Raw genomic sequence first — 27,396 nt, forward strand, 5'->3', positions numbered from 1 at the left:
GCAGGTATCAGCATTAGCACTCAGGCCACCACCAAGGCAGGCACCTTCAGAAGAGTGTGGGGGTCTAAGGAGGGAAAGGAGAAATACCTCCAAAGGTGGCAAGTGGCTCCTTTACATCTCTCCACACTGATTTTGTATGATTTTCTCTTGCTCTCCTCACCCAGCCTGTCCTAGCCGGGCACAGGGAACAGCTCACTCTACCAGCACTCACCAGCTCCCTCCCCACTGAATACTCCTCCTTGCATGCTTCTTTTAAAACTTTTATTCAACAATATAGAATTCTTTTAATTATAGTATAGAACTGTCCATCACGATACTACATCCCCTGCAACCCCCATGTCCTGGAAGAGACAGGCACAAGCTGGCTAACCATGGTCCATCAGAGGTTGGGGGGGAACAGCCGGAACAGAGGAAGGAACAACTAACCAACAACTGCTTTGCACACCCTTCACATTTCCACGCTTTCTGGGTCAGGAAGAGCTCAACAAGGAAACAGAGGCAGAAGAACCTTTAACACTCGGAGGGAAGGGCTGCGGTCATGGCGAGGCGAGTGCCGTCCAGCCAGGCGTGTGCCCCGCTCTGAGCCCTGCCCGCGCCGCGCAGTCTGCCCGCCGTCGCTCTACCGCGCCGATGGGATGTTTGATTTGGTTCTCATTCTGCTTATGGAAAATTGGGAGCAACAGCATCGGACCTGAGGAGAGACGGGAGGAGGGAAGTGAGCGTCACGGGGCACTGCCGGCTCAGCACGGAGCTCCTCCAGCGCCGTGATGAGGCCCTGGCTGGGCACGCTGCCCCTGTCTGCCAGCCCACCCCCAGCCAGGCCCAGGCTCACCCTCCATGGCCCTCTGGATGTGGGGACAGCAGGGAAACCTCAGCCTGCTTTGGAAGGGGTGAGAAAGGAAGACAGGCCTGAGCAAGGCAAGAGAGAGATGCAGTGCAGCAAAGCAGAAGTGTCACGGACAGCCAGACACGTTTGGACTTTTTTCCATGACCTACTGTTTTGAACTTCCCTCCACTACCACAAACACCTCCCATAATTCCACTGAAAGCTCCCATCATGCCCAGCACACTTGTAACAGACAAGCTGGCAAAGCTGCTTGCTGCATCCATTTCCCACTGCATCCCTCAGTGGCTGCTGGGGCTCAGTTTTGAGCCTTTCCTCTTACAAGGCACTCAGCCAAACCCCTGCTAGAAGGCTGGAGCCAGGCCAGCTTAAAGGCCAGGAACATGCACTAGGACTCTAATAACTTTCTCCAGGAGAAAGATGAAGATGCATGTTCCCCAGTCCTCCTAACTTCCTAGGGACAAAGCACTCTTCCCCAGCTCCTGGCTGCCCCTGAAGTCAGGAGAATGCTTTGCTAAGGTCAGGAGAGAAGGATTTCCTGCTCTGAGTGCTGGAAGAGCCACTGGCTGCAGGGATAAACTGGCACAAGCTGCATCAAACGTCCCAGTGGGGATCAGGAGTCTCCACACCTTCCTCACACCTAGACTAATCTTGCTCAGCTGCTGTTTCCCTTCAGGATGAATCTGTCACTGCTCATCCTACCCTAGAGCTGGGTAGGGATGTGGGGAGATAAGGGGCAGGTTGTTCCAGCCTCTCTGCTTACTGCAACCAGGGAAAGCCATTTCAGTCTCTGGAAAAGCAACTCTCTTCCTCTGCTTGAGAGTACCAGGAAAGAATTCCTGACTCAGGTTTACAGAACAGATACTTTCCCAAGTGCCACCTTGAAATTTTCACTATCAGGTTCAGACACTATCAAGCATTTATACGCAGCACACTCATACACCTTGGTCAACAGTGTTCACCAATCAAAGTTCCCCCACTCAACCCGTTTTTCTTCTCTCCACCTCTTCTGCCTTGCCCCTCCAGAAGCTGGGAATGCCAGCACACAAGAGCTGGAAAACAGACAAGCTTCTCCCATAGCAACCTGGACAGGCCATGAGAAACATCCACTTCTCAATGGAGTAATTCAATAGATACTTAAAATCAGTGCAAAACTCCATATTAAAACCCCAAACCAATCCTGCTGGTAGTGGCACAGTGTAAGAGCACAAGAGACTCCCCTGCCCCTTAGGCCAGGCAGCCAGGATGGTCCCCATGTCCCCAGATGCAAAGAAACAGCTACTCCCTACTCAGCACATCTTTAGACAAAGCCATCCACCCAGGCTGAAAGCAGATGAGCATGGGGGTACAAGTGGAGAACCCTGATTTCCAGCTGTGCATTGGGGACCTGGTCTGACCCACCAGGTAACAGCAGTCAGGTCTGTCCCTCAGGCAGTGCCTGTGTGAGGCCAGTGGAGCACAAGAGCTGAGCCCCACACTGTGCCCAAACCCTCGCACCTCCTCTGTGGCCCTGTGGCAGCGGAGACAATCTGCCACAGAAAAACTCTCAGGGCTGGCAGCAGGAGAACTGCAACCAAAGACTTGAGTGAGAGATCCCAAAAAAACACAGACAAGAGGAGCTGGAAGAGCTGACCTGCCCTCCTGGAGGAGACAAGGCCTCCAGTTCTCAGGCCTTCTGGCTATCCCATAGATTTGAGACGGCAGACGTTCAGACGTATAGATATTTATTGGTTTCAGTGAATTATACAAATGGATTGACCTGCTGTCGATGCCAATAGAACTTTATTGGAATATGGAATGTAAACAGATGTTTCAAATAGAAACATTGCAACCTTATAAAAAATTAACTATTTCAACAATGCCGCAGAAGGAAATTCTGTGTTTAGGTGCTGGTGGGAAAACACTATCTCCAGCGTCTAGGTTTGAGTGTCACCAGAACCACTTGATGAAGTTACACACAGAACAAGTAGAGGAGGCAACTGTGAATTGTGGGGCTATAAAGCCATCGAGGGATCTGATGAAAGAACCCATAAGACGAACCCCCCACCCCCCAACAGGATCGGCACCCCAGAATTCAACAAATGGCTGACTTTGTTAAAACACTGCGTGGGATCCCAAGGCCTGGATCAGTAGCTGCACAGCCCCCGCCCTGCCGCCGCTGTTTGTCGATCCTCCCCCCTCCCTGTGCTCTCCTCCCTGGCCTCTTCTCCACTCCTCCATCCTGCGGTGCTGGATTGAACCGCTCCAGAGCTGTGCTCTGGCACAAGTCTGCGTCTGGCACGAATTCTCATGGGAGCCACGTCATGAGGTACGTGGTTGCACACCTATCACAAGAAATCTTGCAACACTGACTTTCCTGAGCTCAGTGGGAAAGTCTGGATAGTCCCTCCCCTCTCCTGCCACAAGAGCAGCCCTCACATTCACAAGTTTCCAAAGCAGGTCTATTGAGTTTCTTCTCAGAGCGAGCCTTTGTCAAACACACTGGAGGGGGGATCTCCTCTCCCCAGCAACTCGGATCAGTGCCTTTGTTTTAATGCTCCAAACCAATCCTGAGATGCTGCTGGGTTTGTGGGTTGTTTTTTGTCGAACTCCCCCTCCCTCCCCCCCAACCACCCCGGCATTCACAATTGAAACTGGAATTCAAGGGCCAAATTCAAGCCCAGAGTGAGCAGTAAAGACTTGGACCTCAAAACAGAGTTGCACCTGCTGACCCCCAGCCTGAATTTGGTTCATTCAGAGTCTACAAGTCAGAAAGGCAAGTTCAGAAAGAGGCATGCTAAGGGCTGATGGTGGAACGACCAATTTGTCCCCACCAGCGTGGTGGGGAAGGCTGGACTGAGAAGGAAGAGAAGGATCCAGAGATGTGAACCAGAATCAGTTGTGTGGAGCCCTGGGGATATCACTACATATTTAGCTCTTGCAAGACCATTTGCCCAGGGCTTTGGTACCACAGGGTTAGAGTTACATTAACCACAACCACCAGAGAGGAACTGAGGTTTAAGACCCCCCCCAAGGTTAGATTTCTGCCGAGTATAAAGGGGAGGGGAAGGAGGGGGGGGTCCTTGGTTCTTTTCCCTTCACTGTGTGACCGAAGGTTTTGCTTTTATTTGTAAACATCTTGAATTACCCGTCGTTTTCCAGTCCTCATCGTGCTGTTGTCATGCCACTGGAGAGCACAGCGTTTTCTGAGCTGGGCTGGGACTGCTCCTTCACCACTGGATCTGCAGGAGACAGACCAGGCAGGAAAAGGAAACAGTATTTAATAAAGAGGAAACTCCACCCAGGCAAATCCTTCCAGAAAAACTGCCCTCAAAACCCAAAGAGCTGCTAAGGCTTTCGCAAAGTGGGGAGCCAAAATTTGCCCTTGCAACTCCATCCCTGCTGGCCCCAGCTACTCCACAGACTCACAGAAATAGGGGTGATCCATGGCCTCCTTGGCAGTCAGCCTCTGTTGATGGTCATATCGCAGCAGCTTGTCCAGGAGGTCAAGGACTTCAGGACTGACCAGGTGTCTGTTCTCACTGTGGATGAAGTTCTCCCAGCGCTTCCGGGAATGCCTGCAAAGGGTCCAGCTGTCACTGCACTGCACTACCCCCATGTCCCATGGTAATCACCTGCCACCAGCCACTTCTGAGCATAGGTGGCTGTGATAAACAGCCCACAGCTCTTTCTTACACAAACTACTGCCCAGCAAACACCTGCCAAAGGTGGAAAATCCTCTTGTTTATGTACACAATTGTATGGGATCTCCTGTGCCAGGAAAGGCACAACATTGCACATTCTCTTCTGTCTACAACAACTCGACAACAGCATGTAGCAGGCAGGGTGATACCCTTGGGACTAGAACTGCTCTGCTTGCCAGCCAGCCTCACAGAAGCTGTCCTCACTATTCCATCCATTCCACTTGTCCTTTTCAGAAATCTCAACTGTAAGACTCTGAGCCACTCAGCCCACACTTAACTGCAGTGTCTACACCCTGCACTTTAAGGATGTGAAGAAGCAGGAGAGAAGAAATAGGGGATGGCTCATGAATCATGGGAGAGACAAAAGGAAAGAGCCTGCCTTTCAGTGACTTCCTGAGATGACATGAGCAGCTAGATGTGAAGCCTGCAAGCAGCATTGTTATCCAGATCGAGCAGGCTTTTGCTGAGAATGCCTTAAGGGTATAGACATCAGTTTATCTCCCTCTTTGTGCTTACAAGGAAAAAAGGCAGCATTTCACTGCTCCACTTACTGGCCCAAGATGTCGTTGAAGTGTGGGTCCAGTTCTATGTGGTACTTCTTGAGATACCCATACAGCTCATCTGTGCCCAGGACCTTTGCAATGCGAACCAGCTGGAACGAAAGGCGTGTTCAGAGAGCAGAAGTGCAGCCCACCACTCTTTTGCAGAGGCAGAGCTGCCCAAATCTAAGAGCTCTCCTTCTGGAAACATCCCAGACAGGAGTTTCTCCCTTGAAACTTGCTTTTGCAACATGTGCAGAAAACAAGTTTCCTACACATGGCAGCAAAATCATAGATGGCTTAACCAAAGATGTAGCAGCATCCTCCCAGCCTGGTAGTCCCATCCCCAGAGTCTCCCCACTATACACACAGAGATGAACTCGGGACAAACTTTTCACAAAGTAAGCCAGGTAGCAATGTCTTTACTTGGTCATAATTGTCCTGGCCGTGGAAGAAGGGCTCCTTTCGGAAGATCATGCTTGCCAGCATACAGCCTAAACTCCACATGTCTAAGCTGTAGTCATACATCTGAGGGAGAAAAGGAGAAGCTGTCAGAAAAAGCACACTCACCACAGCCTGGTTCCCCACCAGCACAGGCAGCCTCAGCCTTTGCACTTCACAGCCAGCCTCTCTCCAACCCAGGCAATGCCCTGACAGGCAAAACCAGACAACCCAAAGGTGGCTACAGTGCAGCCACAAGTGTTATCACTGGATAGCAAGGAGGAGACAGACTCTTACTTGGTAGTCCACAAGGAGCTCTGGTCCTTTGAAGTACCTAGAGGCCACACGGACATTGTATTCCTGAGCTGGATGGTAGAATTCAGCCAGACCCCAGTCTATGAGCCGCAGCTGAACATGCAATAGAGACACAGAGTCATCAGCCAGGCAGGTCAAGCCACACTGGCCAGGCCTCAATCCCTTGATGCAAGTGTGGAGCCCAGGGTGGAGGGAAGCCCTCTGTAGACAGCAGATGCTCTCAGCAGTTCTCTGATCAGGTTTTTCCCTTTTCCCTAACATCAGCTGGTGGGGCAAAGCCCAGCTTAGAAAGCTCCACTGCCTTCTGAGTCCAGGCACATTGTTACTGCTGGGCAGCTGGCTTCTTACCAGCACCACCAGGTCCTTGTGTACCAGGAAACAGGGAAAAAGTCTTATCCCACTGTTTAGAAGGGCTGGGCTGAAGGCAGTGTTGATTTTACCTGGAGACTGAGAGCAGAAAATGGGGCAGGAGGGTCTCAGCACATCCTCCAAGGCAGACCATCTCCACAGCTGCAGGGATGGACAACCTGCTTACTAGAGAAGGACTCCAGTAAGAGATTCCCTTCTTTATACACCTTGCCTTGCCTGTACAGCCACTGCAGATTGACAGAGAGGGACCTGTGAACCAGCAACTAGCTCCTTGACAGAAATTGCAGGTCCCTGGGGCAGGCACACACAGCACTCAATGGGATACAAGTACCATCATGGGGTGGGGTATGCCCCTGTGCTGCCCATTTCCTGAGGTGCTCCCCTGTGGGATTTTGACCATCTTCTGGTGCTGGCACAGGTGGAGGGGAGCCAGTAAGGAAAGGTTAGAAGGGTATGTGCAGCTGCCAGGGCTATGGGAACAGAGGCAGCAGAGTTTCAAGTTTCCCTGGAAAACCCCTGCTTGTAAGCCCTGGTGTCACAGTACCTTTTTCTGTTGGTGGTCTATCATGACGTTGTGGGGTTTGACATCCCTGTGCATGATTCCCATGCTGTGACAGTAATCCAGGGCCTGGCAGACACACACACACACACACATTAGACATGGCTGTAACCACGGGCACAGCATTACCAATGTAATAGAGTTCTCAGCCAGAAGCCAGAGTTCACAGGAAGTGCCATAACCCTGGCACATGAAACGAGCAGTTTCAGCTCTTATGCTGCACATGATAACGTGACAAGCGGGCAACAAGACTGGACCTCATGTCCTACTGCAGTCACAGGTCCTGGAACTGAGTTCCCTGCACAGCTGTTGAAGAACACAATGCACAGAAGTGTCCCATCTGGTGACAAGCCCAGTGCTCCAACCTGGATAGCCCTGTGCTTCCTAGGTCAGGCTCTCTTCCCTAGAAAGGGAATGATTCCTATATGCATGCAGTTTTATGGCCTTCCAGTTGTGCTTTCCACTTGGGTCCCAAAACACACTCAAGCTAGAAAGTCACCTCTGCCCTGCTCATTTAAGTCAAACTGCACTTAAAAAAGGCAAGTGATAGCACATGAGGGAGAGCAAAGCTGCTTCAAGCTTCTAGGCAGGAGCACATATAAACTCCCCAGCTCCATGACCTTGCACCACTTGCCCCCCAACGCAGCTGTTCCCTTGAGCAAGAGGTGAGAATGTTGTTTTCTCATCTCCAAGGGGAGGGAGATCCATCCATCAACATCTCTCAGATGCTATGACATCTCCAGCAGCACAGAAAGAGGGTACAGCCTGTAGTCATTCAATATCCAAGACATCACTGCCAGGGAAGCAACGGTGTCCTTGGGCCAGTGCCACAGTGGGAAGCAAGGAGGCAACAGCTTCCATCACAGCCAGGCCTCAGAGAACAGCCCTGCAGTGGCCTCACAGCAAGCAGTGCTCCTGGATCTCCAGTCCAGGAGATCTGTGACAGGTTACAGCTTTCAGGGATGAAGCTCTTCTAGTGTCTTGTGTTGCCAAGGCTCAAGGATCATCTAAACTTCATCACTCCTCCCATCCTAATCCCAGCCTGCCTCAGGCTCACTCCCAACATCCAGTAGGAAGGTCTTTCCCTTGCAGACAGGTGGGCAAATGTGGGGATGCAGAGAAGAAAGCCTCCTTTGAGGCCACTAGATCTGTTTCAGGAAGTCTCTTTCAGTCATCATGTCCTGAAGCAGGGCTTTCCTAGTCTGTCCCACTCATTTCCAGAGGCATGGGAGCTGCAAAGTGCCAGCCCAGAAGCGCCAAGGCCCTGCTAGGACCTGACACAGCCAAGCTGCTGCTCCAGCAGATGAGCACAGAACAGCCCTGGGATCAGTCAAACCTGTCAGCTGTACTTTGTGCCCTGCTGCCTCCCCTGTCCTGCAGCTGGAGACCCCCAAGAGCCAGTACAGCACATCCCACAGCCTGCCATGGCTCCTTGAGGGAATTTCCATGGGGAAGTGCAAGCTAGGCTGGTTAAGGGGAGGTATTTAGGGCACTCCTTACCTTTTCATCAGAGGGGCAAGGAAAGCTTTGGCTGGGAGGTGTCAAAGGAAGATACTGATATTACCTGTAACAACTGGCATAACTAGTGGGCAGAATTCACCTTCTGGGGCTGCATTTGAATACTGCAGCAGAGGAAAGCCTGGAGCTGCCAATCCCTCTCTTCCACTGTCCCTAGCATCATAGTTCCCCAGCCCTGCCTCAAGGGCCTTGTCCTGGCTCTGGCTGTTTTCCTGGGAGTTGATTTTCCTCACAGCAGCACAATGGTGCAGGAGACACAGGGAGACCAAGCACAGCTCTACCTGGTGACACAGTCACAAACACTTCAGACCTCAGAGAATCACAGGCTCTTTGGAGGTGGCCAAAGACCCCCAGTTTGGCTGCAATACCTCACAGCAACAAGCCAGGTAACCTGATCTCTTCCCAAACCTTCCCAGGTTATAAGACTTGGTTTGTGCAGTGAACACAAGAGAAGTAATCTCTTAGCAACAGTGCCCCATGAGCCCCACTACTGGCACTCTTGTTCCTGGTCTCCCCATCCAGACTGTCATGTGCAATGCCACTCACCTTAAGCAGCTCATACATATAAAACCGAATATCAAAGTCTGTCAGGATCTGGTACAGTTGCTGAAACAGATTTGGGGAGGGAGGGAAAAAAAAGAGAGAAAAAATAAATACTCAAAATTTGGATTTAGTTTCATTTCATGCACCCCACCTGCCTCCAATCATTGACTCCATTCCAGATTCCCTATGAATGCTACCACTCCTGAGGGCTCTCCTGGTCTCAGACCTGCCAGGAAGTCTAGAAAGGATGCAAGAGCTCCTGTGAAATGCTACTGACATCATTCAGGCTTGTCACAACTTTCCAGCAGGAGATGGGCAGGCTGTCTGTCCAAGGAGGAGAGAGCAAAAGCTCTGGAAGAGGCACAGACAATTGTGACTTTCTTTCTGTTGTCAAGTCATTGTGATGACTTTGTATGTCAGCAATGACAACAGCATTCAGAGCAGGCAGGCTGGGAACACATGGGAAGGTGTCCAAGTGTTCAGGGTGTGACAGGGAGAGGAAAACACCAATCTAAAGGAGCATGGGGTTGGGAAGCACAAAGAGGAGAGCCAGCCTTAGAGCTGCACAGGCTCTCCTCTATCCCAGAGTAAAGGTTAATGCAACTGAAGAGCACAGGAATGCTTGAGGGACCAAGCAGAGCACAACTTGAGTTGTGGGGAAATGTTCAGTGCCACCACTCTCCTCTGTCCTTCTGTGGCTGCTCATGTGGAAGTGACAGAGCTCCAGGGGGCACTTGTAACTGCCCTGTGCCACCAGCACCCTCACAGAAAACTCATCACCCTGCTGCTCCCAGACCAGGTCACAGCTGGCCCCAAATTTGCCTTCTGTTCTGTATCTGTCACAGGCTCCGGAATCAGCCCAACCTTGTTGAGCTGTTTTCTCTTCCAGGGAAAGCAAGGCAAAATGCCAGGGCAGGGCAAGGAAGGACACTCACAGGGCAGCAGTGGGACCAAACCTCTCTGCCCTTTCTTACAAACAAGGATCATCACATAGCTGAGACAAATCACCAATTGCATCAGCACTGGAGCCCGCTGTCCATCACAGGCACCACTTGGCAGCTTAATGAAAAATCCCAGAGCAAGGGATTGAAATTCACATTCCGAAAAAGCAGCTCTGGCCCTGGATCCCCTCCAGGCCCATGCTGAGATCCTCAGGTTCCTGCCTTACTGAGGGCTATCTCCAAATAGGCCCCACCCAGCCCCAAAATCAGAAATCATGTGACAACATACAAGTGTCACTTACACACACAGAGCTCTAACAGCCTCCAGGACACAACTGCATTGTATTCTCGTGAGCTGGGATGATCCTAACGCTTTGGAGCAACCCAGTGAAGCAGACAAGTGAGCAGGGAGCAAAAAAGACATAGCCACAAGCTACAGAGCCATAGCAGGGATGGATTTCCTGACTTGTGCACAACTGATGCAGGACGCAGGGCCAGCAGAGGACAGCTGAGTCCTTCCAGAAGTCTGTTTAAATGGCTTCCTAGGTTACAAACACTGTGGGAAATGTGTAAAACATGTCTTCCTGGTATTCACTGCCCTGCTCAACTTCACCTGGCAACATCAATGCACCTGGGGAAAGGAGGAGGGCAGGAAAGGCAGTGGCATTACAAGACTACATCTCATTTTCCCTATTCCCTGGCTCTCTGCCTCTTGCTGCCTGTAAGTGGGAAGGGGATAGAAGGGAGGTCACCAATGTCTTTCTTCTCAGACCTCCAATGCTATTGCTTCTCTGGCCCATGGCCTTCAGGACTGAGCCATGATAAGCCCAAACACTATTGGGCAAATAGCATTCAATAGATTCCCCTAGAAGAGCTGCCTGTGAAACCCAGCCCCTCTGAACTCTGTCAGTGCCAAGGCCAGCAGTGTGGCCAGCAGGGCCCAGCTCTGCTCACCACAGGAACAGTCCCTGCAGGAGCCTGCTCAACCCTGCAGGCAGCCAGTGAACACAGACAGCTTTGAAGGAAGAGCCAAGGCTTCCACTGCAAGTGGGTCCTGCACAGCAGCTGCTTCAAGCAGGCTTTGACAGTGGGCTCCAAATCCCCTTTGCCCAGCCTAGCAGGGCAAGACAGACACCTCCTTTGCAGACATGCCCCATACTCTGTTCCTACAGCTGTCTCTGTTGAGTAGCATTGTCAGAAACATCACTGTGGGGATCACTCAGACCCAGCTCAAACATCTGCTCAGCACTCAGAATCCCACAGGGCCCAGAGACCTGGGCTGGTCTCCTTTCTCCATAGAGAGCACTAGGAAAGGCCAAACCCACCCATAGGCAACCACTACCCCTCTCTCCAGCTTTGGGTGATATTTTGGCACACATCACATAACCAATCATAAACGAATGCTGTTAGTGCCTGAGGAGGCAGAGACATGCTTTCCCCACCATGGGGCTGACAGGAGTTAAATGCTCACTCCTCTCCCTTGAGTGAGCAACACAGCTGGCTACATGCAGGAAGCAGCATCTGCAGAGCAACAGGGTGGCTGTGAGGAGAGAAACTGCTTTGGGGTGCAGGGCAGCAGCAGTAACCAAAAAAATTTCCCAAAGCATCCAGTCTTGGCAGCCACACAAGGGAGGAGAATCTTTTATACTTCTGCATTGCTTATGCAGGGCAACAAACATTTTTTAAACAAACCCTGGATGTACAAGGATAAAACCCATGCACATATTTCCCTCACAGTAACTGGGCCTGAAAATTCACAAAAGTGCAGGTGAAGTGGAAGACTTGACTCAAAGGCCCACTGTACCCACAAGTCCAGCAGGCTGAATGTCCTGAAGCAACCTTCCATTGCTCACCTTTCTTGCCCATCTCCAGCTGCAAACCTTCTACAGCAAACCCAATCCAGAATTGCTCCTTGAGACCTGTCTCTGTGCCCTTCTTTCCTAAGGGATTTGCCTCTTTGGAGCAATGAAAGGCACAGTACCAGGTACACTTACAAAACACATGACAGCTGACAGTGGCTGAAGTGCTGGCGCCTCATTTCTAGTTTGAAACCAATTAGCAAAAGACATTTAATTTCACTGATGGTTCCTCAGTTGCATGTGGCTCTGCAGTGCAGCTTTCATTTAAGGCAAATTACTGTGGGGAGCTTGAATGTTCTCAGATGACAAGTAATGCAGCAGGTCTGAAGAGAAACACTAACCCTGTACATAAGCTGCTGTCCTCACACAGCAGAGTACATATCCAGTCTGGCTCCAGCTCATCCTCCCGGCAAGTACAGTGCTGCCACTTCCAGAAGGGAACCAGACAGGTAATTTAAGAAAATGTAATCAGCTCTGGGGAGGTATCACCTAAGAGTCCTGTTTATACCATCATTTAAGAATAGTGAAATAAAAGCTTGTGCTTCTGATCTGGGATCATCCACAGTCACAGGTTAAATCTCACAGAACTGCAGCTTCTGCCCAGGCACAGAGAGCTGAGGAAACCCAGCAGCCACTTTCATGGGTGCACTGACATCAACAGTGTTCTGCCATTTGAACAGGCAAAGGGGTCAAAGTGTTAGCATCAAAGCAAAAAATAATAATGCTGGAGGAAAGGAACTTCCAGAAAGGAGACAACTGAGCAGACATCCAAGCTTGTGAGCAACTAGTGCAAACAGGACAGAGAAAAATGAAATCCTGTGAAGTGGTCAGCAACCACCCACTGCCTACAAAATGTATCACCAGGAGCTAAGGCCTCACAGGAGGAAGGTCAGCCAGGACTGCCAACACTGCAGCAGCATTTCCCCTCCAGGGCTGCCAGCAGGCCAGGAGTCACAGCCCTCAGCCACACAAGCTGCCCTGGGAACCTCTCACACACCCCGAAGGTGATTTGCCAGTTCTCATCAGTGCTGCTGAATCCAGATGTTAACACAGATGGGAACATCAGCAGCAGCCACATCCAAACAAAGAGAAGAGGTCCCCGTCACCTGGATTAGCTCATGTGGCACTTTACTCCAGCAGAACTTGGCTGCCCAGGGAGATAAGGACTATGGAGCAGAGGGGAAAATGACAGGGTGCTCTCCAGCTGCTTCATGTATAAAGGTAGAGAGCAAGCTGAGACCTCCAACACAAGTGGTCTCACGTACTCTGTACTCTCTGCTTGGCACTTCAGAGCAAGGGAAGAGACATCTTGGGAGTTTCTATAGAGAAGACACCCACAGGCACCCTCAGTAGAAGCAGCTCTATAATCTGCAATTAGTTGCAGTCCCAAGAACCTACTCAAACAGGCAGACAGCTCATGGGAGTGGAGCATCAAACAACCCACACACCCCATACACAGCTAGGGAAATTCAGGTTACAAATAAGCTCTGAACACAGGAAGCCACACTGCATGCCCTGGGGACACACTTGCATTCCCAAGACAAGTTATTCCTGCCTTGTACCAATCAGCATCAAAAGCATCAATACTTTCTGTCTTGGACTTGTACAGCTGTGAATTTGGACTTCCCTGAGGAGCCAGGCCTTCTCCCAGGAGCTTAGAAAAGCCTGCTGCAAGCTCATGTAGTTGTTTCTAATGCAGCAGCCAGAGCTAAGCACTGTCACTTCTGCAGTGGCCACTCCAATGCTCCTCACTGGCTGCAGCAGTGCCTAGCCTGGCTCTCCGTGTGGCCAGGATGGCCAAAGAACCATGGACTCCGAGCCCAGCATTTTTCAGTTAAGAGTCCCTGCTGGCCATCAGCCTCAAGGTACTGCTGAACACTCCATAGACACATGTCAGTTTCTGGGGGATATCCTTCAGGATAACTTCTTCCTCTAAGGACACAACAGAGTGGTGTAATCACATTTGGACTTGGACACACACAAAGCAATCCTCAGCAATGTGTTCCACTGCCTGAGCAATGTAGCTTATCTCAAGTCATATATTAAAAACAAAAATCAATGAAATAATTAGAAAAAATCTCTAAATAGAAAGTTAAAAACTTCTAGAACCAGTCTTACAAGGAGGCTGTGGGTCACAGGAGAAGCACAGGGGCACATTCCCAACACACAAGGCACTGGCACAGCCCAGCTGATGTCAAACAAAGCCCAGGCAAACCAAACTTGCTTTAATTAGCCCTGAAAGGTCACCACAGAGCATTCCTCTCATGGCTGTTTACTTGATGGAGGCAATACTCCTCTCCCCGCCCAGAGGTGTCAGGGCAGATGCTGCTGCAAGTTGCTGTTATTGTAGCTCCTGCAGTGTATCTCTACATGAGATTAAAGAGCACTCAGACCCCCACTGCAGCATGGCTGGAGCTCTGGCTGCACACACACATCTCACCCAGCGGCATCCAGCTCGCCAGGCCCACCCCAGAGGGACAGAAACTGCATGTGCTGCCCCTCAGCATGCAGGGCTGTAGGAGCTGGTCTGTGAGCCAGCTGCCTCCTTTAAAACCAACACCAGCCCAAGATTCTTCTCTGGGTGTTTGGTACATCTGCTTCTACAAAACCTGTACCTACATAATGATCCAGGACAGATAGGAAGACAAAAACACCATCTCACAGCATGGAATGAAAGAGATCCCTGAATGGTGCAGGAGGGATGACTGCTGGCTTTCTAATAGCAACTGCTCAATTAACTCTCCACCACTGACTTAGTGACTTAGGGTAAAGGCTCACATGGGGGAAGCAAAGATACCATTAAAATAGGTGTGGCTGCTAATGATAGATCCCTTTTGTCTGGAAGCATTTTGGAAGCAAAGGCAGTTGTAGCTGCATTCAGACAGAAGGACCCTCATTTTGGGAAGAGTAATATCCCTTGGAGCCCCCAGACATCAAAAGAACCAAGGAATATACTGCAGCTTCAGACAAGAAAAAAAAGCCCTTAAGATGTATTCAGGAATGTTCAATCCCCCACTACCAGGCCCACTGGCAGTGGGAGATGAGCTCTCCAGCCTCTGGCACCCCAGAGTCCCCAGGTGTGAAGGATTCCAGAACAACTCAGTGTCACCAGGTCCATCAACTGCACTGCTGTAAACAGAGCACTACAGCTGAGGGATTAACTTGAGCTGAATATATAGCACAGCAGTGATTACTAAATTGAGAGGGGAGTAAGAATATCTAACCTGTTGACCTTACTCCTCAGAGTTGGGAGTTCAGCACAGAAACCTTTTATGCCTTTTCATCTAGAGCCCATTAACAGATTTCTGATTTACATGGAGAAAGAAAAGTGAAGCTGGCAATTGTGAAAACTCTATAAATTGCCCCCACAGCTCTTGAGGATTATCTGAAAATCACAGCACTTTACAGAAATAGGAAGCCTCCCTCCTCCACACTCAGGCGAACTCACCTTAAAATCTGTGTTATTGATGTACTCAAACACCAGAGCAGGGGTCTTTGACTGCAAGAGAGAGAAAGTCATGGTTTAGAATATGCTCTTGACCTTTCTTTGGCTCCAAGAGACCTGAGAAAGCCTTTGCTTCCTGCATAGCCCTCACTAGGGAGAGCAAGGTGGGAGCAGGGCATGGAAAGTGCAGCCCTGCATATACCCCACACACAGGGCACCAACTGGGCATTTTGGCCAGCGCTGCTCCCCCCACGCCATGGAACAGAGAGAGCACCAGGAGCTCAGACCTCCCAGGAGGAAGGTCAGCCAGGATTACCAACACTGCAGCAGTGTTTCCTCTCCAGGGCTGCCAGCAGGCCAGGAGTCACAGCCCTCAGCCAGCTGCCAGTCAGAGAAAACTCCCCAGGAACGGGGTAATTGTGGCAGTGCAGATCATGACATGACCACTGATCACTGGGTAGGACAGCAACCAGAAGGATTAAAGTGCTTAACATCCAGTACCCTCACTGGTACCTAGGTTCCAGATGCCAGACAGAGGATAGAAGGTTACAGGCTCTACTTTCTTACAGATAATTCTTAGGACTTCAAAACTTTCCCCCATCAGAGGACACAGAATGGGGGTTGAAGAGTCTGGGGAATATGGAAAGGAAGAGCAACCCATCCAAACCAACCAGCCCATGCTTTCAGCTGGTGGGAAGGCAATCCCAGCACACCTCCCCAACACAGGCACCTACCACTGGATCCTTGACAGTATCAATCAGATTAATGATGTTGGTGCCACCACGGAGATTCTCCAGAATCTTAACCTCGCGTTTTATCTTCTTTTTCTTCACTGGCTTAAATAGACAAAAGAAATTAGAAGTGAGAGTCCTTTCAGAAATTAACATTGATTCTTGCCACTGATTTAGACTGGAACACATCACCTCCCCTTGTCTCTGCTCCCACCCTCATATGGGACCATTTCTAGCACCAAAGAGGAGACAGACACCTTGCATGAACTAGGATTTCCCCCTCCTCCATGAAACCTTCCCACTCATCAGGGGACAATCAAACCACTCCAGACAAACACTACTGTGACTCCAGTAACCGTGGTTAAAAGCGCCTTGGACTGCTATGTGGTAACCTCAGCATACTGATTCATGTTGTGCACTCAGAGCCACAGGACAAGCATGGTGGACCTACCTCTGCTTTTGTTTACCAGCCCTAACGAGTCTTTCACTTTTCAGCCTGTTTCCCAACGAGACTTTAATCCCATGTAACGATAACCTGAGAGTCTCCAACACCAAGATGACTCGTAAGCTCAGACACTGCTGTGCCTCACTTGTAACCATCTCAAATGCACAGAGCCAACTACACTGCATGTCACTGCACCCATAACCATGATTATTTTTAAAGCCTAAAGACATTTTAAACAGTTTTGACTCGTTCTCTAATCTGCTCAGTCTCAGGAGCCCTCTTTGCAAAAGTAAGCTTTTCTCTGGACATCACCCTGTGAAGAGTGACAAAGAACAGCTGCTCCCAAGGCAGAGGCTCAGAGCTTGGGTTGGCTTTTACACTCTGCTGATCCAGTGGTTCACTTCAATGCAAATGATCGTTTCTGTAACTCATCCACTCCCAGGACAACACTAGCTCTGTGCCTGCTAGAAAGGAAAGGCAGTTTAGAGCAGGTAAGAGGTGAGACTTTTTTAATGAGCCTTGGCTATTGACCAGTGTGGGCAGCACCAGCTGCAAGTCGCCAAGTCTAGTCTTCATTCCAGAGCTGGAACATCCCCTCCTGCCCCACCAGTACCGCTAAAAAGAGCTGCAGATATATCTTGCAGGGACTGGTAAAGCCCTTTGCTGGTAAAGCCCCACCTCTGAGGCTGCTGATGAAAACATTCCTCTCTAGACTTTTAACTTTCCAAAACATTCATCATCTGGCACTGAGTCTGGTGCATGTGGAGGGGTATGATGAGGAATGGCAAAGGTATGAGGCACCTTCCCAAAGTAACACACATTAGCAGATGTCTGTGTGAAGGACAAGGAGCCACAGGTGCTCAACAGCTCATGCTCACCACCTCACCTCTGCCACAGCCTCCCACTTCTATGATGGCCACAGAGTGCTGATGGGACAACTCACACTCCCCCTTACAGGCAAATCCAAAGCAATCCCTGTTTTCAGACCCCTGGCAGAAATGCATGAGCAGACAGGAGAAGGAACAGAAGGTTTTATATAGTGGGAAAATATGGCATTTATGTAAGTGATAAAATATGCTGTCTTCCCAGGCTCTTCAGGTGGCTGAAACCTTCAGATTCAAATCCTGCTCTTCTCCTCTTGCAAGTTAAAAGGCATGAGCTAGACTTTAAAGCCAAAAGATGAGAATCTCAGCCTGAAGCTAAGTGCCAAAAATAACACCAATGCCAGCACAGGGAGCGTCAGCACCTCATAAAGCCACTGTAGAAAATGGCAGCAAGGCCACAGCAGCTGTCAGAGCTGGAGCCATGCGGGGCAGGGCTTGCTGGGGAGTGGGCGACCAACAGCCCCAGGGCATTCCCAGTGAATACTGGAGCTCCTGGGAGCTTGGATAGAAAGGGAGAATCAGCCAGAACAGGGGCATGTAAACCAGCAAGAGGGCTACATTTTGGAACCTGAGAGGAGGATGCTTCATTAGGAACTAATTTAATTTATGTCAGCATGGAGACGAACACCGCCCTTGTGTCACCCACATGCACAGATCTTACCAGAAGGCCAAGATGGAATTAGAGGATGTAATTTGGTTACTCTGCTTGTCCAGTGAGGCAGATACACACACAAGCTGTTTTCCAAGGAACTTCAAAGGGGAACTGAGGCACTGACATCCTGAAGGTGCTCCCTGAATGGCCTGGCTATGACAGACATGCCTTACAGCCTCTCTGCTGCAACACCCACACCTGATTGGGAGCTGAAACAGTCCCTGAACACAACAGCCAAGAGGACCCAGTGCCCGCTCTGAAACACCTTTTCCTTTGTACTGTAATTATTTCAGGGGTCTTTTGCATCAGCTAGGTAGGGGAGCATATCCCTCCAAGATTTCCTTTTCTCCTTTCATAGCAACCACTGCTCCCACTGGGGCAGAAGTTGTCTTCCAGTCACTTCCACGTGTTTCTTTCACCTTTTGTAGGATGGGAAAATGATGCTCTACGTTATCTCCATCAGAAATCTATCTTTACCCACCACACACTAAAACACCAGAGCAGACAAAATCAGTGACTTTTAGAAAAAAGGAGGAAAGAAAGTTGGTCTTTTTTTAATGAAATACCTGCAGATAATCACCACCAGCAGCATCTCTGACATCACCAAGGGAAGACACTCGGGTGAACACTGTCTCAGCAAGAGGGAAAGCTAAAAGCCACTCACTGTTTGCACTTTTTCCTGCTAAGCTGCAGGACTGCAGAGCTCTGGCCAGGCTGGTCACACCATCCCCACATCAACTGTGAGCTGGGATGAGGGCCACACAAGCCTCCAGGCAGGGCTGGGAAGCCCTGTCAGTGCAGGGCTGTAAGCAGCACATCCTCAGATGCTCTCCCCACTCGCAGCCAGCGCTCAGTGGGGTTTTCCACCACTAGGTAAACAACGATGATGCAAAAGAAATGCCATGGGCTGAAGTCATTTTAGAGGAAAAGCTATTGCCTAGGAGTGTCCTCAGAGAGAGCAATGTGGGGGAACAGTTTCCCCATTTCAGTGGTGACTGCTGGCCTACACCCCATCCTGCACAGCTTTCACTTACCCAGCCTAACGCCACCTCCTCCCCACATGTCCCAGCCCACTGCTCCAGCCACAGCTGCAAACACCATGTGTTATCCAAGGACACATCACTGGGGCTCCATTTTTGCCCAGTAACCAACTCCAAGCCCAAGCTCTTGCATCTGGCAAGTCAAACACCCAGCACTGCACTGGGGATAACTGTTCAAACCAGAGAAACTCTGCTGGCTGCCCTCATGTCCCAGAGACCAGCACTGCTGAAACCCCAGGCCAGCAGCAGCCCATCAGCCACACACCGGGATTAAGCCTGGGTTGCTACAACTGTCTCTCAGAGTCACCCGATCTGTCTCTCCAAGGATGTTGACTCCAAACACACATGGATTAAATGTGAACTGAAGCTATTATGGCCTCCAACCATCTGCCTCTCCCAGCAGGGATAGCTTCTAAAACACCAGCCCTTGCAACCAGAGTATTTTTAACAACACTCATTTAAGGCTATTTTATCAAACCAGGCTATGAACAGCAGTATTTCAGGTTGTGCTTCCTACACAGGCCAGTCCTCCTGCACTGGGAGGGGGATTTCCAGCAGAGGAAAGGAGCAGGCACCTCGACAAAATTAACTGCTCCTGAGTTTGATCTGCCTGTGTTTGCAAGGCAATGTTTTACACAGGTACAGCCTCCAACTCCATCTGTTCCCACACCAGAGGCACTTCAAAGCTTTCCTCCATGCTGGGATTCTCCAGTGACCAGTATGGGTCAAAGCTTTTCCCTCTGAAAGGGGCTCCAACACAGTCCCTCTGCTCTGTGCAAACACCTACTTCCATGAAATCTGTACAAACTTGACAGCTTGGAGACTTCTGTCGCATTTGGTTGAAATTGGCCAACCAGTGCAAAAACTACTGGGGGGAGGAGGGGGAGAAAGGCTGACAGACAGCAGGATTGCATAAGACTCGTTTCCATAGGAAACCAGGCTAAAAGACATGTCTCAGTTTAACTGTGTCTACACTGGGAGGGGTTTAATTACTTCAACTGCATCAGTACCCTTAGAACAACATTACTGTCTAGCACAAGCCAGTTTTCCAGTTTCCCAGAAAATTGTTTCCTTCCTCAGGCAAACTGGAAGTGAGGTGGTTGTAGATTGTGGAGACAAAACACACAGCTCACAGCTGTCCACTACGCTGAGTGCCCAGAGCAAAGGGACAAGATCACCTCCAGCCACAGGAGGATGGTCTCTGCTGGACCCAGCAGCTCTATCCCAGCCACCTATCCTTTGGTGACTGCAGGTTTCCCACCCTACCAGCCAAATGGATAAGGATGCTTCAGTCCACTTGCAAGTTGGGCAGAAGAGGCAGTGACAGTGGCCAAAGCTATCCCAACTCTCTTTGTCCAAAGACTGGGGAGCATCATGCAAAGCTATCCCTCTGCAGAGGTGAAAAATGTCACACAATAAGCTTTGCAGTCAGGTAGATTCAGAAGAAAACACCTCTTTGTGACCAAGAGAACAGATCCGGGGTCATTTTCCACAGGATCATGTAAACTTGTAAGCAGGGAAGGAGTCCAGCTGCAGCAAACACCAGCTGGGAAAATTAACATTGTTTGCTAAAATAAACCTTTAAATAAAGACTGCAACCATCACTTCCTGTCTTGAATTAATTAATGGCTGCCTGGTTAAACATCTTTTTTGCTTGGTTTCTAAAGCAATGGGAGTATACTCTTCTGTCAGATTCTCCAGTTCCAGCCTTCCCCAGCAACCTGGGGACCCACTGCTTGAATTCAAGCAAAGAAAGAAATTAGATTTGTTATCCAAAGTTCTCTAAGCATTTTCACACTGTGAAAGAAAAACAGTGACCAGGAAGGCATGTGAAATACGAGTTAAGTCCAAAGCATAAAAATCATTTTACATTAGCCCAGAGCAGGCAGCCCGGCAGTGCACACACGCTGCCAGCTCAGGAGCACACGTGCTGCTCTGAAGGAATCCCAGAAGGTGCTGGGTTTTGCCCAGCAGGTGCTCTGAAACAAAACTGGGGTTAGCACAGCAGGAAAGAAGGTTTAGCAGTCAAAAGATACAAATCCATGAGAAACTAATGTATTCCATCACCCCATAAAAAATTAAAAAATCAATTCTTTGCTCACCAAGCCTGAATAGCCTGGAAATACAACGATGCTTCCAGTGAACAAGCAGGATCTGAATACACACCATCCAGGACCACTGAAAGGCTTGAGCAGCATCCCTATCACAGGCTTTAAACATTTAAAAGCTGGCACTAGAAGCTCATTTGTCTCTAGCAAGTATTATCAAAAGGATCACAATAATCAGCCTATAAAGCCCGACGCCAATTGCTCAATAGGAAAATTGGCTTCAGAGCAGCTCTGCTTATTTTGCCAGACATCAGCTGGGAAACCAAATAATCGTATTCCAAAGAGCTACAAAATCAAGGAGCCCACTTACGTTAACATTCTGTTGGTTGTTTGCATTTTACTGCTTCCATTGTGGGAATTTAAACTTTTGTGAGCTGCTCTTGAACTTCAGGGAAGAGGGGGGAAAAACATACCTTGAAACTATAAAAGTACTACTGCTTTTTTAGTTAAATAAAATATAGTTAAGTTTGGTAGAATATCCCAGCATGTGTTCTGAAGGCAGTTTCATTCTTTCCTTCAGAATCCTTTTCGTTCCAACATGGCACACCCCAACACACCCTCCTGGGCTTCAGAACTGCCCGTGATACATCAGGAATTCTGCAGTCAACTAAAAGGGTGACACGTGAGGACCAAGCCCTGATCCCCACCACCACCATTCCATGGGATGGGAATCATTCCTTCAGGCTCCTGCAAACAGACACAATGCTCCATCTCACCCTCCTCCACATAGGAGCTGCAGCTTTGCAGCTCATCAGTTCCTTGGTGTTACACCATCACCACCACGGGAGTCACCAGCTGCATCTGCAGGCCTCTGAGGCACCCACTACTGTCCCAGTTGGTCTCAACTCACACAAGGCTGGACTCCAGCAGCCAACTCTGCCAAGCTCTTTGTGGGCAACTGGTGTTTAAAAGAGAAGAGCTGTGTACCCATCCCTCTTGCAAAAGGGCTCATTTCAAGACTGCCAGAGGAGGAAGTGGGCCAGGGGGAGTTGATTCAGTGCATGCAAACGCAGGAGGAGCAGGCATTGAACGCTTTGGGGGAAGGTCACCGATGCAGTCAAAAGCTCCAGCCTGAGGGACCAACAGCATCCAATCCTATTTCCCTGTGCAATCCCTTCTGCACACCAGCATGAGAGTCATTTCAGCTCCCCTCTAGGACAAGCTGATGCATGAGGGCTCTAAAGCTTCTAGAGACAGAAGAAAACTTACCAGAGCCATCATCCCAACTTGGTTCTCTAGTTACTAGAGTGATAATTGGAGTTCAACAGTGGCAGGACCTTCCAGGAGTGCCTGGTATGAGCAGCAGTTCTGGAGGGTTCACGCAGCCCAAATGGGGGAACAGGGGAAAAACAAAGCCAAACAAACAAGAATGCACTTGTGAAACAGTGCACATAGTTGAAATTTCCAGTGCATGGACTCAGCACAGAGGGACAAAAGCCATCAATGGAGAAAAAGGCTATTTCATCACTGCTGCAGGACCTCCATCTCACTGGTTCTTGCATCTGCATTCTTCCCCTACCTCCACTCATGTTGTGCCTATGCAGAGTAACCACACAAGGAGACAAAACACCCTCTTTCTGATGGGTTTAATGTTTTGCAGGCAAGTAGAGCATGCATGGACACACAGGTGCATCAGGAAAGCAAGATGACTCCTGATTCCTGTAGAGACCTGCCAACAGGGATGCTGTAATCTCCACCCCTAGTGCACACTGGGATGGAGGCTGTACAGGAGACCGGGAGGTGAAGGACACAGCGGTAAGGCCGACACTCAGTGCCAGCACTAACTGCAGGTAACTCATTATAACAGCATCCTCCTCAGTACAAGGTATCACCTGTAGCAGTTACAAGCAATGTGGAAAGTTAGCCTTTGTCTTTTAGAGTGGCAACTTGCAACACTGTTCACATCCTCTAGGAACACTGTTACCCCAGAACTGAGGATTCACTTTAAAGGCATGCTGGGAGACATTTTGGAGCTGCATTACCGGAAAACAAAATGAGGAGCTCATCAAAGAGCCAGCACAGACCGACCTCAGTGGTCCACCAAAAACACCTTTGCAGTAAGATATGGAAGAGCAGAACTGTGCTTTAGATACCTGCATTGGATGTAGACAACCCACAACTCATTGGCAACAAGGATGCCTTAAACCCCCTTTGTACATGCTGAGGAATGACAGGCCTCATCCTGGGAGTTAAACCTCAGCATCAGATTTAAGCAAGACATGAAAGCACGTACAGAACACTCCCCCTTCCTGGTGTGGGCTGCCCCAAGGCAGGCAGGAAGCAGGGCCACAGCTGTACCCAGTCCAGCCAGATCAAAAAGCCCACAGGAACCTCCAACACCAGCCAGGGACTGCGGGAGCACAGCTGCTGCCTGAATCCATGTCCTACTAACCTGAGAGGCAGGAAGGTCAGTGCAGAGTCCCCACACTTCAGACCCTTCTCACCCTTTGCTCCCTGAATACATTGAAAAGGGAGGGAGTTGTCCTCTGCCTCACTGCTCAAGATAAAAGCTTCTGGAGAATGTTGGGCAGGGGGTGTCTGTGTGGCAATCCAGGCTCCTGCCCCACTGCTTTGTACACACTATCCTACACAGTGGATCCTGATGTCCTGCTGCAGTGGAGTGAGAAGCAACCTGTTTGCTTTGTTTGCCCTTTTTAAAGAAAAAGCTGCAGAATTTTCCCAGGAAAAGTGACATTAAGGGCATTGTATTTGTAAGGCAATTGATCCAGGAAATGGTAATGCCATAGTCATTTGCATGATCTTAATTCTCCTCCTCTGCTGATACACATTATGACCACAACTAGCAACATCCCATTCTCTTGCAGGATTAGGCTGGGTCCTGCACTTGGGGTAGCAGAACTGAAAGAAATGCTGGGTACTGGCCAGGGAAACAGGACACCTCGCTTTATGCAAGCCCAAAAGGCCGAGGGCACTGTGGTACCAACCAGAGCCCTCAACCCCTTAGCCCTGTCCAAAGCTAAAGTCTTCACTTACAAACAAACCAAGTGAGTGGCTGCCCAGAGGAAGAGCAGTTATCTCCCTCATGCAGCACTAAACCAGGACCTATGCTCTCATCTCAGCTTTGTTGAGGCTAAGGGACTTGCCCAAAATCACACAGGAAATCTCTGTGGCTCAGTTCTGCATCAAAGAGTGATAAAATTTCCTGACCTCTGTGGAGGATGGTACAAAATGTTCAGGTAGTACAACACCAAAGCAGGGGAAGTACTTGCTATGTGCTAGCTTGAGCTCAGTAGGGACAAGCTGCTTCAAAGAGCAAAGGCTAGGAAGACATGCCAGTGACTTCCCATGAAACTGAGATATTAAAACAGTGACTCTTGCTAAACTCACTCCAACACCTAACATAAACTGTACTCTCAAGAAATGTTAGAGAAAGGAGTAACTCTGCCAAAAAGCTAAACAGCATCCATTGCCCAACCACGGTACTTCTCTTTAACCCATCCTTGCATGACACAAAAACCTGAAGATTTTTGGTTGCATCTCTCATCTCACAGAATCCGAATTTTTCCCCAGTTAGGAGGAGCAGAGGCACCCAGCCCTTTGGCTAAGGCTCTACTGTAGATACATGCAATTACACTTGCAATGAAGTTTTGAGTCTAGTTACAGGAAACCAGAGGCACTTTCCACAGATCAGAGTGATGTTATTGCCACACTTCACAGGTTTTCATAATGTACACACAACGTGGTGCTCTGAAACTCCCTTTTCACTGACCCAGTTTCCACTGAGGAGAAAGTTCATCTTTATTTATCTGGACCTTCTGCTTTTCCTTGCTCACTCACAGGAATGCTGTCTGCATGTTAATGCAAGTGGGGAGAGCCAGGGAAACCAGTGGCAACACCACCCGCTTCAAATCTGGGACAATTCAGTCTCCTGCTTGCAGGGCATTAAGGCAACACATTCAGGCCCCAAGGAGAAGGAGCACCCAGCTGCCCTCAGATGACTCTTGCCAGCTGACTCACCGTCCAGGGCTGACAGGCTCCCTAGACGTGACAGAGTTCAGCTGCCACAGGGAGAGCAGCATCGCTCCGGGGGAGACTCTTTGGACAGGGAAGAGGCAAGGAGCAGGGGTTCTGATGACTTTCCCTGCAGCCTCCTCTCGGCCTCGTGGTGCCTTTCTGTGTGGGACAAGACCTAGGATCTCAATAAACCACAGCAGTCCTGAAGAGGCCATCAAGGGCTCCGGAGCAGCACGCACAAGTGCACAGTCTCCTCAGGCCAGCCACAAGGCATCTTGCTGTAAAATCCAGCTCTGTACTTGCCACTTGTGGCTACTGTCTCACAGCAAAAGCTCCTGTCTGCATCTGCTTTAAAAAAGGCAAAACCCCAAACCACAAAAAGCATCCAAAGGAGGGGGAGGGCCAAACAGCATGCCAGAGGAACCTGGCTTGGCAAGGACACGTGAACCTCACCACTCTGCCCTGACGTCAGGCTCAGCCACAGAGGCTCTCCCAAATAGCTCACCTGGCCACCTCCAAAACCACAGCCAAAGCTGGGGTTTGTCTGCCTCCTCCCAGAAGCAGATGGAAGATCATACCTTTCCCAGGAGTGCTGGATGGACAAACCATGACAAGTTCTTTGAGAAGCTAAGGCAGATCCCAAGGAAGCAGGCACAGTGAGAGAGTGGGAATGACAGCAGAGACAACCAGACATGCTATCTGAGTGGATCTAGTGAATGCCTTAAGGCTACAGCCCTGCAGAGATGCATGTCCTGGGAAGCTGCTGTTCTCAGTGGCTGCAGGGGCACATTAAGCTCAGACCCCTCTGCACACTGTGGATGAATGTGTGCTCAAATTCTTAGAACACCCATGGTCAAACACTGGCTCCCACATGCTCTTGGGGAACAAGTGACAAGTGTTGCTGGTCCAACAAGTGACAGCCACAAGTGTCAGCCAAGCCAGAACCAAACAGACTGCAACTCTAACCTTTCATCTCTGTCTTAACTCCCCTGCCTGCCCAGAGATCACCAACACAGAGTGCTGCTAGGACAGTTAGGACAGCTCACTGTGAGCTGTTGCTTCAGTGTCAAACATGGTAAGACATGCCCTGCGGTGTATAACCCGTGCACAGCCATCCCAAACTGCAACCTCCCACTGCTGCACAAAGACCCCCACAACCCAACCCCATCAGGGTCAACATACCAGCACACAGGCCACCAACACTGCCCAACTTTGGTAGGTCTCCTTGAGCCCCCTCAAGTTCCATAGTGTTTATAGTCTGACTGTGATGAAGTTCTTTTCCACATCAGATCATCTAAAGGACTGAATATAAAATATAGCTGCTTTTTTAACAGCCAAGCATCCCACAGCCTGGCTCTGAAAAGGCCACATGCCGGCTGTCTAGAGGTTAACAGAAGGATTCTCCCCTCCAGGCTTCACATTCCTGTTGAAATGGCAGTCCCTGGGCTGTTTTAGACAGGCATTGCCAGATACAATTTGCTAAACACAGGCAGAACACGCAACGCTGTTCAAATGTCAGGACTCACAGCTCTCCCTCACCGGAGGAACTCTCAGCCCTGAGCTATGCTGGACAAGGAGGGGTGGAGACATCAAAACATCACTACAGCACGCAAGACACCAAATCCATTTCCAAATACACCATCCCAATGTCCTTAACGAGAAAACAGGAGCTTTGGGGTGAATAAAGAGATCCAACAGTTCTCTGGCCCCACCAACCCAGCTCCTCTCCCTCTTGCTCCCAGCCGCCACAAGCCTCTACATCATCAACGGGATACTCACCTTGAGGATCTTCACGACGACCCTCTCGTTGTTGGTGATGTTGATGGCCTCAAAGACCTCGCTGTACTTCCCTCGGCCGAGCTTTCGAACCAGCTGGTAGTCGTCCTGATTGCTGCGGGCACCAAGAGGAGAGAGGCGGTGGTGGGGGAAGAGTGGATAACTAACAGGGCGGCAGGCCGGGGGAGGGGGGTGCTCTCCCGGCCTCTCCCCGTCCGCAGCCCCCCGGGGACTGCCCAGCACGGGAGCGGGGGAATCAGGAAACCCTCCCCACGGGCCGAGGCCCTCCCGCGGGAGGGAGGGCGGGTCCCCGCGCGGCGCTTTACCCCCAGCTCGGGACGTGCGACTCATAGTCCCAGTACTCGCGGCTCCTCAGGCTGTTCACCTCCGCGTACACCCGCGCCCGGCTGCCGGCGGCCGGGCCGGGCATGGCGGCGCCGGGCGGCGGCTGCAGCAGGAGGAGGAGGAGGGCGCGGGGCCGGCGCGGGAGGCCGGCGAGGCGGGGCGCGGCGCGCAGGAGGGCGGCGGCGGCGGGCGGCAGGGCCAGGCCGGAGCGGGGCCGGGGCGGGGCGGGGCCGGCCCGGGGGCGGCGGGCGCGGGGCCCGCGTTGCTGCCGAGGCCCGGGCCCGGTGCCGGCGGCTGCAGGCGGGGCCGCCCCGAGCGCCGCGCAGCCAACCCGGAAACGGCGCCGCCGCCGCCGCGCCCGCCCAGCGCCGCGCAGCGCCCCCC

General features: G+C 50.5%; 1 protein-coding gene across 2 annotated transcripts; it reads right to left on the reverse strand.

Moving 5' to 3' along the window:
* Positions 1-257: 257 nt before the first annotated feature.
* On the reverse strand, positions 258-27,103 carry CSNK2A2 (casein kinase 2 alpha 2). Of its 2 annotated transcripts, XM_083870122.1 has the most exons (12): positions 26,994-27,103; positions 26,671-26,782; positions 15,791-15,892; positions 15,060-15,110; positions 8,815-8,874; positions 6,736-6,819; positions 5,805-5,915; positions 5,493-5,594; positions 5,079-5,179; positions 4,253-4,401; positions 3,972-4,065; positions 258-691 (listed from the first exon to the last, which is right to left on the reverse strand). In XM_083870122.1, exons 1-11 carry the CDS (start codon positions 27,095-27,097, stop codon positions 3,989-3,991), a joined length of 1,053 nt encoding a protein of 350 aa, XP_083726248.1. In that variant the 5' UTR covers positions 27,098-27,103; the 3' UTR covers positions 258-691; positions 3,972-3,988. The 2 variants fall into 2 exon arrangements, with proteins under 2 accessions (XP_083726248.1, XP_083726247.1); XM_083870121.1 differs by lacking the exon at positions 258-691 and having other exon boundaries at positions 2,552-4,065.
* Between the last annotated feature and the right edge of the window lie 293 nt (positions 27,104-27,396).

Source organism: Zosterops lateralis (assembly GCF_965231275.1).
Source record: "Zosterops lateralis genome assembly, chromosome: 12".
Taxonomy (NCBI): domain Eukaryota; kingdom Metazoa; phylum Chordata; class Aves; order Passeriformes; family Zosteropidae; genus Zosterops; species Zosterops lateralis.

Bases quoted from the DNA above. Each gene is read 5' to 3' on its own strand.
- CSNK2A2 (XM_083870122.1), bottom strand. From the start codon at position 27,097: ATGCCCGGCCCGGCCGCCGGCAGCCGGGCGCGGGTGTACGCGGAGGTG. The intron at 6,820-8,814 runs GTGAGTGGCATT...TGTGTCTGCCAG, and splicing joins ATATGTATGAGCTGCTTAAG to GCCCTGGATTACTGTCACAG. The intron at 4,402-5,078 runs GTAAGTGGAGCA...GACCCTTTGCAG, and splicing joins TTCAACGACATCTTGGGCCA to GCATTCCCGGAAGCGCTGGG.